Below are 17491 nucleotides of genomic sequence, written 5' to 3'. Positions count from 1 at the left end.
ATATATATATATATATATATATATATATATATATATATATATATATGTATAATAATAAAACCCTTATCCGCACCCCAATGGTCCATAGGGCACTGCGTCATATAAACGCAGTATTATCTTGATCGTTTACGCATGAAGGAAAGGTGATCAGCCCTCCGCTTCAGGTACCAGTCCAGGGTAATATTGAATAAATATTACAGTGATAAAACTACAGAATGGTAGCCGAGCGCGCTGACCATTACACTACCGAGGCGGACAAAGTTGTTGTGGTACCGTAGTTAGTGTCTCGGACTCATGAGTCAGAGTTTCTGGGTTCGAATCCGCTCTACCACAATTCGATACCTATTTTTAATAATAAGCCACGGCTCATAGAAATAGTATGAAATTGAAGTTTTTTTTGTAAATAATATATAATACCTATATTGTTTTCATTTCAGGATATCTGTTTACATTCTCTCCCAAAGGGGTGAAGACGATTTTGAAGGAACAATACTCGTTCAGTGAACACACAGTCTCCAGTGCCGGAGTGTCTAGATACAGATGTGGTAGAGTGAATTATGGCTGCAAAGCTATTTTGTTTGCTGTGGGAGATGTAATCATAAAGATTAAAAATACTCATAACCATTAGAACATTTCCTATTTGTTAGTTTTGTGATTAATTTTCGCTACTCTATTAATAAAAATTAAAATTAGACAAAAAAAATATCAATATTTTTATCGTTCTTCTTTATAAATGTATATATATATATATATATATATATATATATATATATATATATATATATATATATATATATATATATATATATATATATATATATATATATATATATATATATATATATATATATATATATATATATATATATATATATATATATATATATATATATATATGTGTGTGTGTGTGTGTGTGTGTGTGTATGTACTTATCTGGTAATAAAAAATCAAGTGGTGTCAAGTCACCGTAATCGGAGGGATTGTATGACTAGATGTATGGACGTGAGTGTATGGCAGGACAGAAGAGTGTGGGATTCCATCCTCTTTGCCTACCCCTGCAGGGAAACGGCGTGATGGTAGTTGTTGTAGTTGTACATAGTATTTTATCCTAATAAATAAGTATAGAGTTATTTACGTATTTTAGTTATTTACGTATTAAATTACGTATTAAAAATAAATCAATAAAAAATACTGACTTATTCATAATTTTTTCGCAGTTTTAGCTTGTAAATTTGACAACACTCGATACCTATTTTTAATAATGAACCGCTTTGGCTCGCAGAAATAGTATGAAATTAAAGATTTTTTTTGTAAATAATAAAAACACTTACATTTCTACCCATTATTAAAAACCACACTATTCACTTTCCTGGATGTTCTATATATGTATATATGAACCAATTTCGAAACGTTGTTCTTGAATCATTAGAACTTCAGACATCTGTTGGTGAGATGAAAAGAAGCTTTTTATTGAGCAGAAACTCTTTTATAAGTATATGAGGTCCGAATCCTGGATTATAATCACACACATCGCTCACTCCTTTCAAGAACGTCGTAAATCAAAAAACTTGATTTTTCAGGAGAACGTTTTTAATGTTTAAAAATGTAACACAATGTATTAAAAATAAACATCAAGCCACTTATTGAACTTTTTACTGTGTAACAGATCTTTTTAGGTAAAACCTTAAGGTTTTTTTCTCCATTTGAAAAATATTCAATATATTCAACAAAATAATTAAACACTACCTTTTCTTCAAAATGCAAAAACCACATTTTCTGCCCTGTAGCTGGTAAATATTAAATTAAAAATATGCCTCTTTTGCTGGAATAAAGTACATTTTCTGAGCATTTCGAAAACATGCACAACTGAAAATTGACGATTTTTGATTTATGACGTTCTTGAAAGGAGTGAGCGACATGGGAAACGCCAGAAAATATCATTTTTATCATTTAAGCTTAAAATTTGACCAGATAATTTATTTATAACATTTTGAGCGTGTCCAAATACTTCTCTTTAAAAAAAAGTAATAAAACTGTGTAGAAATGTGAGATTATAAATTAATGGTATTTTGTTTTCATTTTAGGATATCTGTTTACATTCTCTCCCAAAGGGGTGAGGACGATTTTGAATGAACAATACTCGTTCAGTGAGCAAACAGTCTCCAGTGCCGGAGTATCTAGATTCAGATGTGGTAGAGTAAATTATGGCTGCAAAGCTATTTTGTTTGCAGTGGGAGATGTCATTGTAAAGATTAAGAATACTCATAACCATTAGAACATTTCCTATTTTATAATTAAAATGTAACTTTGTTTTAAAATCACTATGCAACTTTGTTTTACAGTGATTTTAAAACAAATTTACATTTTAATTATAAAAATGAAAATCACAAAATTAGTGCTTCAAATATAAATTACATTTCCTATGTGATCGTTTTTATGATTAATTATCGCTTCTTTATTTATAATAAAATAAAAATAATTAAAAAAAAAAAATTTCGTTCTACTTTATAAAACTTATTTACTGATATTTTTTTTAATTTTCAAACCAATTAGACGAAACCATGTTTGAACTTGCGTAATTACAATCTATATTTATATCATTCGTCAAAATGATAAAATATGATATTGTAACAAACTAACTTTTAAAGTAAATAGCTTGACGTGAAGTGAGTTCCGGGACCTTTTTTGTTTAAAAAAGGCACTGTTTATATATAGGGCATGGATGACTACATGTATGGAAGTGAAGGAGGCTAGGGCTGTATTTCAGGACAAAAGAGTGTGGATATTCCGTCCTCTCCGCCTACCTTTGCAGGGAAATGGCGTGATAGTAGTAGTTGGTTGTAGTAGTATGTACTTATAAATAAGTATAGGTTGATTAATAATAAATAATAAAAAAATACTGTCTTTTTCATAATGTTTACCGCTTTTAGTTTGTAAATTTTAAATAAGGTATCAGTGGCGTGCATTCCGTATAGGCAGAAAAGCAGGGCCTATCCTAACTTCCACGCGTGACATATAAATATGTAACCAGTACCTACCCTACCTTACTAAGTAGTACCCAGATTAGCTTACTTCCTACCTCTACTGCCTACCCTTGCAAGTAGTACCTAGCTTACCTTACTACCTACCTCCACTGCCTACCCTAATTAATTCTCTGAGCACGCCACTGGGTATCGTGATATAAATCCTGCCTAGAAGAAGCACAAGGTTAGTATAAATTTGTATAATATTTGTTTTCAGTCATAAGTTTGTTTCAATTTAAAATTTTGCTTAATTTTTTTTTAAACTGATGTTAGAACCTTATTTTAAACGTATAACTCATGTAGCACACATTTGCTAACTTTTCATTATTTTCATTTTCATCTTTTTGATTTTTTATTTTTTGTTAAAATCAAAAATGTGTAGTTCAAAGAAATATTCTTTTATTTTATTTCTTACCCAACTATTTTTTATAGGATCTCAAGCCGTTTTGATTCGCTCTATGAAGGGGAAGCCACTGATACTACTGAATGGATACACGTTTTACAGAGAGAAGATGACGTCACCAGATAAATACAGATGGAGTTGTTCGACCCACAGATATAAAGGCTGCAAAGCATCCGTGTACACTACAAATGGTATTTTATTAAAAATCAACAATCACCATACTCATCCAAACTTTCAATACCACATCTCCAGTACGGGCCAGTATACTAAAATCAAATAAAATAATTGCCGTCACTTCTCTCTTCCTCTGAGATCGGTAAGGCGAATTGTCATCGGTAAGGCGAATAATCCAATGTCTGAAAGAATAAATACCAAGAAAAGAGTTTGAACCCCACAAATTCCTTTTATGTAAATATTATGTAAATTAATATTATGTTCAAAATAAACATCCCAAAAAATTTCCTTAAATTTGTGATTCATCTGTGCGTTGAACTACTTGTGCTTTTGCAATTTTTAATATTTTAACATTACTCTAAATCCTGCTTATTACTATTTTTGTGCTTGTGTATATAAACCATACATTATTTGCTGTGTATTAAGAATCATTTGGGGTAATTAAAAAATTGTAAAATACTGCCTCAAGGATAGTTGAAATGATAGACCATAGCGCTGTCTGAAAAAACGAATGAACAAGATGTAAAAATTCTATAAATTTATTATATTTATGTCAAATAAAGTATGATGTTCTAAATATTTATATCCATATAACAAAAATGCGTTTTTATTTATTTTCAATCATCCCCATATTCGGTAGAGATGACTAAAATGAAGATTTTATAACATTTTGTGTTAGTACCATGATATTATTATTAACCATATCCGCTCCCTAGGTGGAGCATAAGGAGTCCACAAACTGTCTCCAGGCTTTTCTGTCGGCTGCCAGCTCCCTTGCATCCTCCCAAGTCAGATCCGCGTCCCGAAGTTCTGATGAGAACTGCCGACGAATTGTCAGCAGTGGTCGTCCTGGACGGCGCGAACCTGATGCCTTGTAAAAGAGGCAACCTTGATTAAGGCTCTCAGGAGGCATGCGGAGTACATGGCCAAGCCAACTGAATCGCCTTTTCTTGACGACAGTTGTGACCAAGATTTGCTGCGTCCTACGCCTTATCTCTTCATTCCTCACAAAGTCAAACCACCGCACGCCTAAGATTCTCCGCAAACACCTATTCTCAAAGCTTAGTACACGGCTGCTCTGGGCCCTTGTAATGTGCCATGTTTCACAGCCGTATAAGAGAACAGGAGCAATGCAGGCATTGTATAGGCGGCATTTGGTTTTTGGTATAGTAATACCATAATTTGGTTAGTTAAATATTGAAATAAAAGGGAACATTTTGTAAAAAAAAACATAGATATTAATGGTAACGTATTAATCAGAATTTTAATTTTTGTATATTTTTAAAATTCCTAAATTGTTCATTACTTGACCTTTATTTGTAACTGAATGTAATATTTTAAGCCTGTGTGAGTCAAATAAATGGTTAGTTTATATTTTGTGATTCGCGAATTCTGAAAAATAATTACTAGTTAGTCCACGGCGATGTCCTCTGATTGTAATTGATTTGTTTTAATTATTATATATTTTATCTCGCGTTCCAGTATCTTTGGCGGGTACCTACGTCCGAAAAAACAACTCGGTCAGGGGACGATGGACTGAGAAAAATCTCAAACTAGCTATGGAAAAAATAATGAATTGTGAAATATCACAAAGCGAGGCGGGGAAAAAATATGGGATACCTCTCAGAACATTGAGAAGGCGACTACGGACCGGAAATTCAGAGAAACCTGGACTCGGACCACCAGGTAAATTGCTCATTTCAAAACACAGGTAGACCTTATTTGAAGACGGTTTTTTAACACTCTCCTTATCATATTATATAACCACAAAGTTAATAATAATAATCTTGGATAATTTATAAAGAGCCATTTTCGTAAAATACTACCTCAAGGGCGCTTATACAGATATGGATTATGATATGAAAATAATGTTTCATGTTTGTGACATGTGGAGCGAATGAACAACGAGAGAATTACTAATAAAGTATATTTGTAAAATGTTAACGGAAGACGAGACAAAAGATGATCAATCGGAAACTAAAATTTGGTGGTGTCAAAAACAGGTGGGGATGTATAAACTGACCAATTTTATTGTCCTTAAAACGGGACATCTACCAATTTTTACGTAATAGTATGCATATTCAAGAAAACACGTATTTTTTCATAGTTTTTATGAATCAATAAAAAGAAAAGGAATTTTGATAAAGAAAATAAGAGGAATAAATAATATAAATACGAAAAAAATATGTTATTTTGTAATGGGACAGGTTATGTAAAAACGGGACGGTCCCTTTTAAAACGGGACGTATGGTCACTTTAGGCATGTATGACTAGATGTATGGACGTGAAGGAAGCTACGCGTGTATGTCTAGACAGAAGATTGTAACGTTACATCCTGTCTGCCTACCCCATCAATTTTATGAATCTGCTATTATTGACTTTATTTGTTATAGCATCACTAGGAAATCAGAACGAAAAACTACTTGCGGCCTACTTCAAACGCCTTACTGAGGCCGGCTTTGCCATCGATGGACATTCCATCCGCACTCTTGCCTATCAATTTGCCGAAAAACTAGGCATCGTCCATAAATTTTCAAAAACAGCAAAAACAGCAGGATACCACTGGCTCAAAGCGTTTCTCGAACGGAACAAAAACATCTCAATCAAAAGGACTAAGGGTCTTTCTTTGGCGAAACCTCAGGATACGAACAAAGACGTGATGAAAGCATTCTTTAAGATGCTCGACGAATAAGTGTTTGCAAACAATTTGATCAAACCCGCAAAACATTTGGATGTTAATGCAGGATAATCAATAGCCCGCAACTTAATTTTCTTTGAACCCAGGTAACGTTTAAGGCGAATGTTAGCGGGAAAAGAAGCAGAGTAAGACCGAGAAAAACATGGCACGATCAGGTATGCCAAATACTTGAAAGTGGTCAGGTTAGGAGTCGTAACAATCGGCGGGTATGTATGAGAAGATGCATGAACGTGGAAGAGGCGAAGAATGTTTGCAAGGACAGAGTGGTGTGGCGCTCTATTCTCTCTGCCTACCCCTGCGGGGAAGCGGCGTGATGGTTAGTTAGTTAGTTAATTAAAAAATAAGTGTTTCTTCGACAGAAATATATGGTTTTAAATAGAAGAGTTATTGAAAGGTAAGGAGTTAAAAAATTATGAAAATTTTTTTTCAATATGTATTCTTTAAAAAATGTGCGCGGGCAACATGTCTGGCTTCTCGCGCAGCCGGTCGCGTACTGAATTTATATATTTGAGAGTACACCCTTGAATTAGACTGTCAAACCTACTTAAACGTGCTAGATATAAAGATATGATGATGACTTGAATGTTTCAAAGTTATTTGTAAATAATTATTAGGATCCGACCCACACTATTAAATTCTAACACCTTCAATAAATAAAAGAACACAATTGCAATGAATTCTACATTTTCATCTTAATATCAGCATTTTCCGGGCGACGTATATATCGTGTGTGTAGAGAAAAATAATAGTTTTAAACGAAAACTTGCATTTTCATTCAAATTTTCAATAAAATATTTATCTAGTCAAGTTTTGTTGTTCCTATTAATTATAATATACCTGATATTTAATGACATACAATGTACCTAATGTAAATAATAAATAAAAGTTACAAAATGTTGTGCAACTGTTTTTTTTACAAACTTTTTAAATATTATTTCCCCCACATTCTAGATGTTTCTAAAAAATATCATCTCTGGGTCCGACAGCACACGGGGTTTAAATATTATACAAAAATCCCAATCACCATCTTTTTATTATGAGGCAAGGGATCTTGCATCCCTTATGTCACTGCGACCCTATAGTGACCTCTATAGAAGATCTGTAGTGACCTCCCTCTGTATCAAAGCTCACGCTCAAGACCTACGTGAGTCATGTGACTCACGACCTGTCTTGGTGGCAAGAGCTTTGCCTTCTCGAAGTCTTGTAGTGGTCCTCCAAGGATGTGACTTCGTTTGCGAGCGAGTGCGTCACAGTTATAGAGAAAGTGAATTGGTGTTTCGTTATCCTCCATATAAAATCGGCGGACTGGGGTGTCATGTAGTCCAATTTTGACATGTGTTTCCTCAGTCTGATCGGTAGATCACAACCAGTCGTTCCATGCTATCCTCATTGGCACGCGAAACGTGTCCTAAGAACTCGTGAATCCCTCGTGTACGGACATTGGCCAGAGTCAAGCTATTCGTAATAATATAACGTATATTTTTACAGGTGTTGCCAGCGTAAAATAAACCATGATTGTATTTTGTTTATTAAAAGCATTGATAACTTGGTGGTATGGTAATAAAACCATGATTGCATGAACGCATCCTGGCTATGCGGATGGCATATAATTTGCCGCTTTGATGTGCGTACTAAGGGTATTAATTTATTTTTAGCAAAGTTCATCAATACAGTGAACGGCCGCAATATCTTGATGTATGAACATTATACCTTCGGGTTGGAAAGAGCGCTTCCTTCTGGTATAAACAGATGGAGGTGTACGCAAAGGACCAAGAACTGCCGAGCATTCCTTCACGTTCTTGAAGAAGCGGTTATAAAGGTCTCTAACGAGCATAATCATCTTCCGCCTGTATATTTTGTTAGCCCAGACGGGACGTACGTAAGGATTTCTAAATAGTTGAAGGGTTATATACAATAGCGGGGTACAATAGTCGCTGTGGGGGGTAAAAACTGGCTGCAAGCAGCAACCAACCGGAGGAATTGAAAAGAATGGGGAAGAGGCCTATATCCAGCAGTGGAGGTTAGAGGGCTCATGAAGAAGAAGAAGAAGAAAAAGGGAAGATACAACAGCGGGCAGAAGTCACCTCGGATTGAGAAGGTTGCAATTCGAGTTGTGTAAAGCAAGTAATAATATTTTTGTATAACTATGATGACTGTTGATATCTTAGTTAATGTTAAGATTTTATTACGAAATTCTGTAATATTTTTTGGTAATTTACTAATAAAACCTTAATTTTTCACATATATTACAAGATATATTTGTTTTCGTATACCCCAGGAATGCTTCCGATTGCAAGTTTTACTACATATTTAATATTCTTAATATTTATTTATTTTTATATATACGAGTATAATTTGACCCAAATAAGAAGACATTAATATTTTACATGCTCCTAAGTTTTTTTATAAAATAAATTAGTTAAAAAGATACGTATTCTTTGCATTTTTGTATGGACCATTATAATTTAAGTGTGATTTTGTGAAATTAATTTTAAATCATTCTTAAACGAAGCATCATACTTACTTTGTGAATAAATGTAATATAAATCTATGTGGAAGAATGTAAAAGTTTCATGCAATAATGCGTAGCGGGAATTTTTCCGACTGCTGCACTACAGCGCCCCCGAAATTCAACAAATAAGACCAATCTATCCACAGCAGGGTGGATTTAGTCGACGAATTAATGGACAAACTCATTAAGACACCCTCGACTTGCTACCTATATTACATAACACCTTACTGTATGCTCCACCACAAGGTTTTGCAATAAAATTAGTTATTTCAGGTTTGTCATTAGTTATCATAAGAGATACAAACGTCAACAAATAATCCATCGATACTAGAGATGAGCTTAACAGCGACTTTTAAGTGGCCGGTACACCGGCGACGGTTTAAGTCACTGCTTCGTTTAACAGCGACTGAGTCGCTGTTTCACTTCATCCATCCCCGTCCGTATCTATGGAATTCCTTTTTTTTAATAAATCGATACACTTAAGAGAATTAAACAAGGTACCTACCCTTATATTCAAATATCAACATTACGTCGGACTCGGATCTGTTGCGGCAAGTTTTGAAGCAGCGACCAGCGTCGCTGCTTTGCGGAGAATCGAGTCGTCAGTATGACCGGTGACTGTCTAGTCATTGGTATAAAAATATTGCTCATCTCTAATCGATACTAGTTAGATCTCCAACTAAAAAAGTGGCCCTCCAACCGTAAATTTCTGAATGTTTCTATAGCAAGTTTAGCATCTGCATTTTGTACTTGTAACCTATGTTATATAATTATAGTTTAGGTATTTTTCCTATTGTAATAACTGTACTTTACAGTTATATGAACATTAATGGAGCTTCTTTATACGTTTCTTTTTAAGTTATAAAAAGTTGCACAATTGCTCAAATGATCTTTACTTGGAAGGTTCCAGAACCCGTAAATTAAATTACTATTCTATCGTCTCTACGAGGGATTTCGTATATAAACACTCTCCTTATCATTCATCGTTCACTTTGTTAATATACAAAATATACTTCGTATATTGTTCGCGTGTGTTTATTTCTTGTTGTTAGTAATCTAAATAAGCAATCTCTTTTTTAGCACAATTCATCGTAACAGGAAACGGGCGTACCATGGTGATGTACCAACATTTCACCTTCGGATTGGACAGGCAGCTTCCCTCGGGAGTTTTCAGGTGGAGATGCACCCAGAGGACGAAAAACTGTAAAGCTTGCCTTCATATATTCGAGGAACGAGTGCTGAAAATTCGCAATGCTCACAATCATCATCCACCAAATTATTTTGTAGACACCGACGGGAAATACGTCAGAATGAAGACATATTAAATACTCAAATTTACTCATGTCTGATGCATTTACTGTTCTATAAAGCTCTATTTTTATTTATAGTGACAATAATGCACTTTTAACCTGATTTAATTAATCGAAACAAAGTTGAGTAATTTGAACATATCATTATGGTAGACACGACCCTTTCAAGAATAATTCTTCTCTCGGTGATCTAGAGACTGAGAATGTGTCAGGGCCAAGCTAAGTGAAGCAGAAGAAAAAAGTTCGTCCAAGGAAAGGATCCAAAATTGGCATGGCCTAGGTGACTTTGTCCGTGATAGAAGGACCTACGACCTGAGGACAGGAGAGGTGACAGTCTACAAAGACGATTAATTGTGATGGAGTTAGTAAGACAAAGATTATGGTAGACGACCGGAACCAACTTCGACTGTTACCTTTTGATATCTTTAAGGTGTTAGCTATCTCACCCAACTTCACTTTGCGGCCTTCCAAAACTATTGTTTTCCATAACAACCTCCGATTTTGATCTACCAGAGCTTTTGGCATCATCGCTGTTTATACGACTTGTTTAAATTCAGCATTCCATTCAATCATAGTTGATTTTCTTCATCTCTGATCAAGCCTCAACGTTTCAACGGTATTTTTCGTCATCAAAAATCAATTTTTAATCAGCACCCGAAATTATTTTTCCCAATATTATTAATATTTCCCAAATTCACAAAATTGGACTCCTTTAAACTAATGTAAGAATGCCATGAAATTTTCATGCTTATCGTATGAAGGTTTATACTATCCAGAAATCATGGGTCAGCTGTTAACAGTTTTGCTGTATACTATATGTACCAGACCGAAGATTTTTTGAGTGATCTGTTAAACTTAAAATAATAATGCGAAAAGTGGAGGACAGTTGATCATTGGCAAAATGTTTTCCAAATGAAAAATAATTTTAAAAATGTATTGTATCAAAGAATTTGGATGACAAAGGGTTAATTTATTCATGATTTATTGAAAATTTAAGTTTTGCACATACATTTTGTAGTGTTACTGCACTTTATATAATATAAAAAATACTATGTAGTTTTTCCCAGTTTTATTTCATTTATATTATTTCGAGAAATAAAAATACTTTGTGTTCTGATCCACTCACATTTTTATTTAACCAACTAGTTTCGGCAACAACCTGTTGCCCTCTTCAGGGTTACATTTGAAGAGGGCAACAGGTTGTTGCCGAAACTAGTTGGTTAAATAAAAATGTGAGTGGATCAGAACACAAAGTATTTTTATTTCTCGAAATAATAAATCAAGATGATCCACAAAGTTAATGCTTTCAATATTCAAAACATTTATTTCATTTGATCAGTGACCGGGTTTTGTCGTTACTGACACCAGTCAGATTATGTCGGTAACGACGAAACCTGGCCACTGGTCACATAAAATAAAAGTGGAAAGAAGTTTATAGTTGTTTTATTTTATATAATATATTTTAGATTGTTCGTAGATGCTGATTATCAACACATGACTCGTATTTATTGCTGTTATGAAATGTATTTTTTGAAGTAAAGTTGTTAAACATAACGTCATTTTCATTATTCTGATCATTTACCAATATAGTAAAGTAAGTATTCTTGAACGTAAGGGTAAGATTACTTCAGTATTTTTTTAATGTAAGGGCGCTTGTCCACTACCCGGAATTCCGTGTAATTTTACTGTCCGGCACGTCAGTTAACGTTTGAAAACGACAATTGTCTTGGATTGGCTTGTGATTTTGTCCATCTTTCTTCGGATCGGAGCTTTTGATCGGTGCGTGAACACGTTGCGCGTAAATTCGATCGTAAAATCGTCGTTTTAAAACGCTAACTGATGTGCCGGACGGTAAAATTATACGGAATTCCGTGTAGTAGACAAACGCCCTAAGGGTAAGATTAACAGTTTTTTACGCTTTTCGCCACCCGTATTAGCGTTAACTACGTAGTGTATTGTAGATATATTACTTCGCCTGTTATTTTATTCCTAATGATTTCGGATTTTTGAAACCGTTTGTTAATTATTATAATCCTTATTGTCAGGATGTTATTGTCAAACGCCGCGGTGCACCGTATGAATATGCAAATGATGCGAAATGCATCGAAACACGTGTCACGATGGATTTTAAGAAATAATGGTACTTACTAAGTAAAACTTAAATTTAATATATATAGATTTTACCACAAAATGACTGCCGATTCAATCAATCATTGAAATGGCAGATTTTTTATCTCAATTCATCTTTTTCTCCGTCTTATTCCTGATTGCTGAGGGTTGGGACCCTTGCAGAAGCAATGACTCTTCTCCAGTTATCCCTTGACTGCGCTGCACGTAGCGCTCCAACCACCGAGGTGCCTGCTGCTGCCTTCATTTGATCATCTCATCTTAATTTGATCGGTCATCTCAAGTACACCTATAATATTTACTTTTCCGCAGAGAAATGAATGCTCTTGCGACAAGAAACCCACAGATTACTCACGAAAATCCTGACCGTTGTAACACGCATAAAACCGTCTTTTTTGGTGTTATATTAATTTAATTTTTCAATCAAAATTGCGTATATTTTATCGCGGATTTTTTAAGTCTTTTTTTCTTTTCTTCATTTTGTTTATTTTGCATTTCACAATATAATAAAAATTTATGTAATATAAATACAGAATAAGATCCCGTTAAGGCATGTCCTGTGTGTTGGTATATGTTATATTTTAGGCTATAGTAAAGGGCACTGGCAAGAATACAATAGATATTACAAGAAATAAAATTAGATCAAAAGTGTTAATATAAACTACAAATATTTGATTGTAACAGAAAACAAAAAACAAAAAAATGAAAATAAAAAATAGCAAATAAGTATGTACTACTTATATGAGTTATACGTTTAAAAAAAGGGAATTTAGATCTGATTCAGTCTGCTACATTCTTCGATAGATGAAAAGTGATGTTGTGTCATGATTTATCTTATGTGCTCATCATTTTCAGTAAAATTCATCACAACAGGAAACGGACGGAGCATGATCATGTTCGGACTCTTCACCTTCGGGTTGGATAGACAACTTCCGTCCGGGGTGTTCAGGTGGAGATGCACGCAGAGAGTCAAGAACTGCAAAGCATTTCTTCACATATCCGATAAAAGCGTACTCAAGGGAAGCAATATCCATAACCACCCCCCTCCCAATTATTATGTTGGTACCGACGGGAAATATGTCAAAATTAAGACATATTAAATAAACACATACTATTTTTATTTATTGATTCGGTATTAACTTTGTGGAATGACATGTTGATTTTTTTTAATTAAACACTTCCAAATACCACTTTAATGAGTTCTATTTATATAAACGACTAGTTTCGAAAACTTACAGATGTTAACATCCCTTGGCAAAAATTAAAACTAGTTTTTTGTAAATAATAATAATAATAACACCAATATTTTTTTTATAAAATAAAAAAAATCTGACCTGGTATTTTATGGCCCCACGGTTGGGGCGGTAAAAAAACTAAGGTTGAGCTCACACAAACATAGGGCAGTATTTCTCAAAGTGGGCGATAACGCTCCCTTGTGGGCGTTTTAGAAGACTTTTACAGGGCATAAGAGACAGAAAAGGTGCTAAGAAGTAAGACATATATATTTATTTCTGCCCTCTTTCTATGATGGGACATTCTGGCATTTTTTTCCCCTTTGACGAGAATTTTTGACAGGGGGGCGCCATACTAAAAAAGTTAGGGAACCTATGTTATAAGGTATAACGGTGAGCGGTATTTCTTTACATATCATATCTATTTTAGATATTTTTTCTTGATTTCGATTTTTTCTCGTTTATTAATTCCCAATTTTTTCATGTTTTCAGTCCAGTATTTAACAACCAGTGGTGGCGGGAGAATTCTTAAAATTGGAGATCATACGTATTACTTTCATCGCAAGAATGGATCCAAGACACGATGGCAATGTAGATTTAACATAACTCACCATTGCAAGGCTTGTGTTTTTACTATTGAAGACACCATCGTATGTATAAAAAAAAGTCATAATCATCAACCATCATCACGTAGAAATACATACAACCAAATCTATATTTAAAATGACGAGATTTTTAAGAGTTATAGATTACATTTGGATTGATGTATCATTAATTTATATATATATATATATATATATATATATATATATATATATATATATATATATATATATATATATATATATATATATATATATATATATATATATATATATATATATATATATATATATATATATATATATATATATATATATATATATATATATATATATATATATATATATATATATATATATATATATATATAATAATATATACATATATATATTTTTTTTTTTATTATTATTTGATTATGTTTTTCATTTGAGATATTTTATTTTGTCCGCCTCTGTAGTGTAATGGTCAGCACGATCGGCTACCGTTCTGGAGGTCCCGGGTTCGATTCTCAAAGGGGGTAAAATAAATTTAAGTGATTTTTTCACTGTAATATTTATTCAATATTACCATGGACTGATACCTGAAGCGGAGGGCTGATCACCTTTCTTTCATGTGTTAACGATCACGATAACACTGCGTTTATATAACACAGTGCCCTATGCACCACTGGGGTGCGGATAAGGGTTTTATTATTATTTTCATTAAATTTTTTAAATTTTGTAGTTTTGATTGTTTTTGATTGTGATTTTTACGTTGTCGTAGTCTCAAGTGCAGCGGTAGCCATTTTACTAACTACTAACCCACCACTCCTTATCCATGCTGGTATCAGTTGCCATTATTACTCCACTCTTTATTCCACCACTCCTTATCCATGCTGGTATCAGCTACTATTATTACTCCACTCTTTATTCCACGACTCCTTATCCATGCTGGTATCAGCTACTATTATTACTCCACTCTTTATTCCACCACTCCTTATCCATGCTGGTATCAGCTACTATTATTACTCCACTCTTTATTCCACCACTCCTTATCCATGCTGGTATCAGCTACTATTATTACTCCACTCTTTATTCCACCACTCCTTATCTATGCTGGTATCAGCTACTATTATTTTATTATTCTTTTACTAATTTACAATTTGTTTATATATTGTTAAGTTATTAAGTTATAATATATTGTCCCAATATTGTGGCATTTTGAACCTTTAAATAAATCAAACTTTATGATCACAGCTTTGTTTTATTTTCGTTTAACCAGAATTAGAGTTTGAATAAAATAAAATCTGTGTTTTGATGGCTCTTTTGCATTTCTTCGCACACAAACTTCGAATGAGACAATATTTTGAATTTGGCCTTTCACATATGCAGTAAGAACAACTCTTACAATTTTCCAAGAAATATTAGTTAAATAATTTTTCCAAAATCTTTCGAATGTAAAAAAACTGATAGTCTAACATTTGCAAGAGAGAGAGAGAAAAGTCATCATTTGAATCCAGACTGTCTTAGAAGCATTTAAGGAAATTTTAAAGATGGGGCGATTTAAATTTTTAATGTGAATAAATAAACGTAATGAATTTCGCTCATCATTTTATGCTACATATTTCCATTAGTGTCATACGTATAATGTTTTTAACGTAAATAAATATCTTTTTATTTATATTTAGAACTTTGTGCACAACGAAGTCCATGGACTATACAACACAATATGAGTTAAAACGATAGTGACTTGTATGAGGGTGGTTCTAATTCAAGCGTTATAATGAACCAGTAGTAAAATGCAGTGAAATATGGTTTGGTGTTATTGTTTAAAAATACTTTGTGTTAATTAAACCCTGAAGAGGGCAACAGGTTGTTGCCGAAACTAGTTGGTTAATAAAAATGTGAGTGGATCAAAACACAAAGTATTTTTATTTCTCGAAATAATATATCAATATGATCCACAAAGTTAATGCTTTCAATATTCAAAACATAATCGGAAATATACCTAGTTAACCTAAATATTTTTTTCTTGAAACCAAAACAAATACCATGAACATAATCAACAACTAAAACCTTTGTTGCAGATATCAAAGTCGTCATCCCAAAACTGTCGCCTGGCACAATAAATACTTACCTGAATAAAAAACAACCCATAGTAGAATCAGAAAATAAACAGCATTTTCGAATAATTAGGGTAAAAAAGAAGAGTATCTGTGTTTCTACTAGTCCCTGTGATACCGTTCCAGATTCTACTCTTATAAAGAAGAATTATAGTAACGTAACCAGTAAGGATGGTGGAAGTAGTTGTGATACTGAATCAGAAACAAAGAACCCGCTAGAGCATCTAACAAAGAAGGATTATAGTAGCGTCACCAGTAAGGATGATGGAAGTAGTTGTGATGCTGAATCAGAAACAAAGAGGCCGCGTAAAGATCGTCTCGGTAAAAATCATTATACTTGTATTAATAAATGTTATAAAAATTTATCGCCCAGAGACCGTCAGGTGATTTCGAATAACTTCAAGAAACTTGATTACATAGAGCAACGGACCTTCATTTTAAAACATACCAAGTCTATTCTTAGTACAAATAAAAAAATACGAAAAACTCATTTCTTTGAGAAGATGAATAAGGAATATGTAGTGTGTCAGCGAGTTTTTACCGAAACCCTTGGAATTACACGCAAAATGATCATTTGTACATTCAAAAATAGAGTTGATTTCGAAACACCACAAGTGGACAGGAGAGGAAAATCTAAATATTACAGAGCTCTGGGAATGTTGTAAAACAAAATCATATATTTGATAACTTTGATAAATGTTTTTGTGTCTTTGAGAATAAACAATAAACCGTTCAACAGATCACTAAACCGTTCCATGAAAAAGACACAATTTTGCAATACATAATTCTACCTTTTTCTCATACTGTCTGCGTTTAAAACCATTTTTTTTTAAGTTTACCATATATTTCAACAATATTAAACTCATTTTTGATTAATGTTTTACTTAGTATATACCAGTATTTCTTAAAATCTACTATGACACGGTTTTCGATGCATTCCGCATCGAATGCATCGAAACACGTGTCACAGTAGATTTTAAGAAACAGTGGTACTTACTAAGTAAAACATTAATTAAAAATTAATAGATTTTTCCACAAAGTGACTGCCGAATCGCTTAATGAAAATATTAAACTCTTTAAAAACTGAAGTATGGTCTGGTTTTAGAGTCTTATATATAATAAAATTAGGATTCTGTCTGTGTGTTGAGCGTGCTGAGTGCGCAACGCCAAATTAGCCAGGACGCTAGATTCCTATTGTCAGGAAGCAGGATGGACTGAAGCATAGTATTAATTTCACGGTATTGACTATTTCTGATTATTGGAAGCAAAAATTCAATTGTCAATACTCATGTGTTCCAAATCAGCTGT

General features: G+C 33.4%; 2 protein-coding genes across 50 annotated transcripts in view; one reads left to right on the top strand and one right to left on the bottom strand.

Moving 5' to 3' along the window:
- Positions 1 to 17491, bottom strand: part of LOC148308110 (uncharacterized) — a 595155-nt gene that overhangs the window by 522339 nt on the left and 55325 nt on the right. The gene's annotated exons all lie outside the window — the stretch shown is intronic.
- Positions 4863 to 8661, top strand: LOC148308112 (uncharacterized). The gene is made up of 2 exons (XM_088262334.1): positions 4863 to 5286; positions 5994 to 8661. Exons 1-2 carry the CDS (start codon positions 5160 to 5162, stop codon positions 6290 to 6292), a joined length of 426 nt encoding a protein of 141 aa, XP_088118460.1. The 5' UTR covers positions 4863 to 5159; the 3' UTR covers positions 6293 to 8661.

This window comes from Brachycentrus maculatus, unplaced genomic scaffold (assembly GCF_059751285.1).
Source record: "Brachycentrus maculatus isolate JH-2025_06_01 unplaced genomic scaffold, ASM5975128v1 h1tg000176l, whole genome shotgun sequence".
In the NCBI taxonomy this organism is placed as follows: Eukaryota; Metazoa; Arthropoda; class Insecta; order Trichoptera; family Brachycentridae; genus Brachycentrus; species Brachycentrus maculatus.
The sequence above is the reverse complement of the archived record's forward strand: the minus strand, read 5'-3'. Positions and strand labels throughout refer to the sequence as shown.

Bases quoted from the DNA above. Each gene is read 5' to 3' on its own strand.
- LOC148308112 (XM_088262334.1), top strand. From the start codon at position 5,160: ATGGAAAAAATAATGAATTGTGAAATATCACAAAGCGAGGCGGGGAAA. The intron at 5,287-5,993 runs GTAAATTGCTCA...TATTTGTTATAG, and splicing joins ACCTGGACTCGGACCACCAG to CATCACTAGGAAATCAGAAC.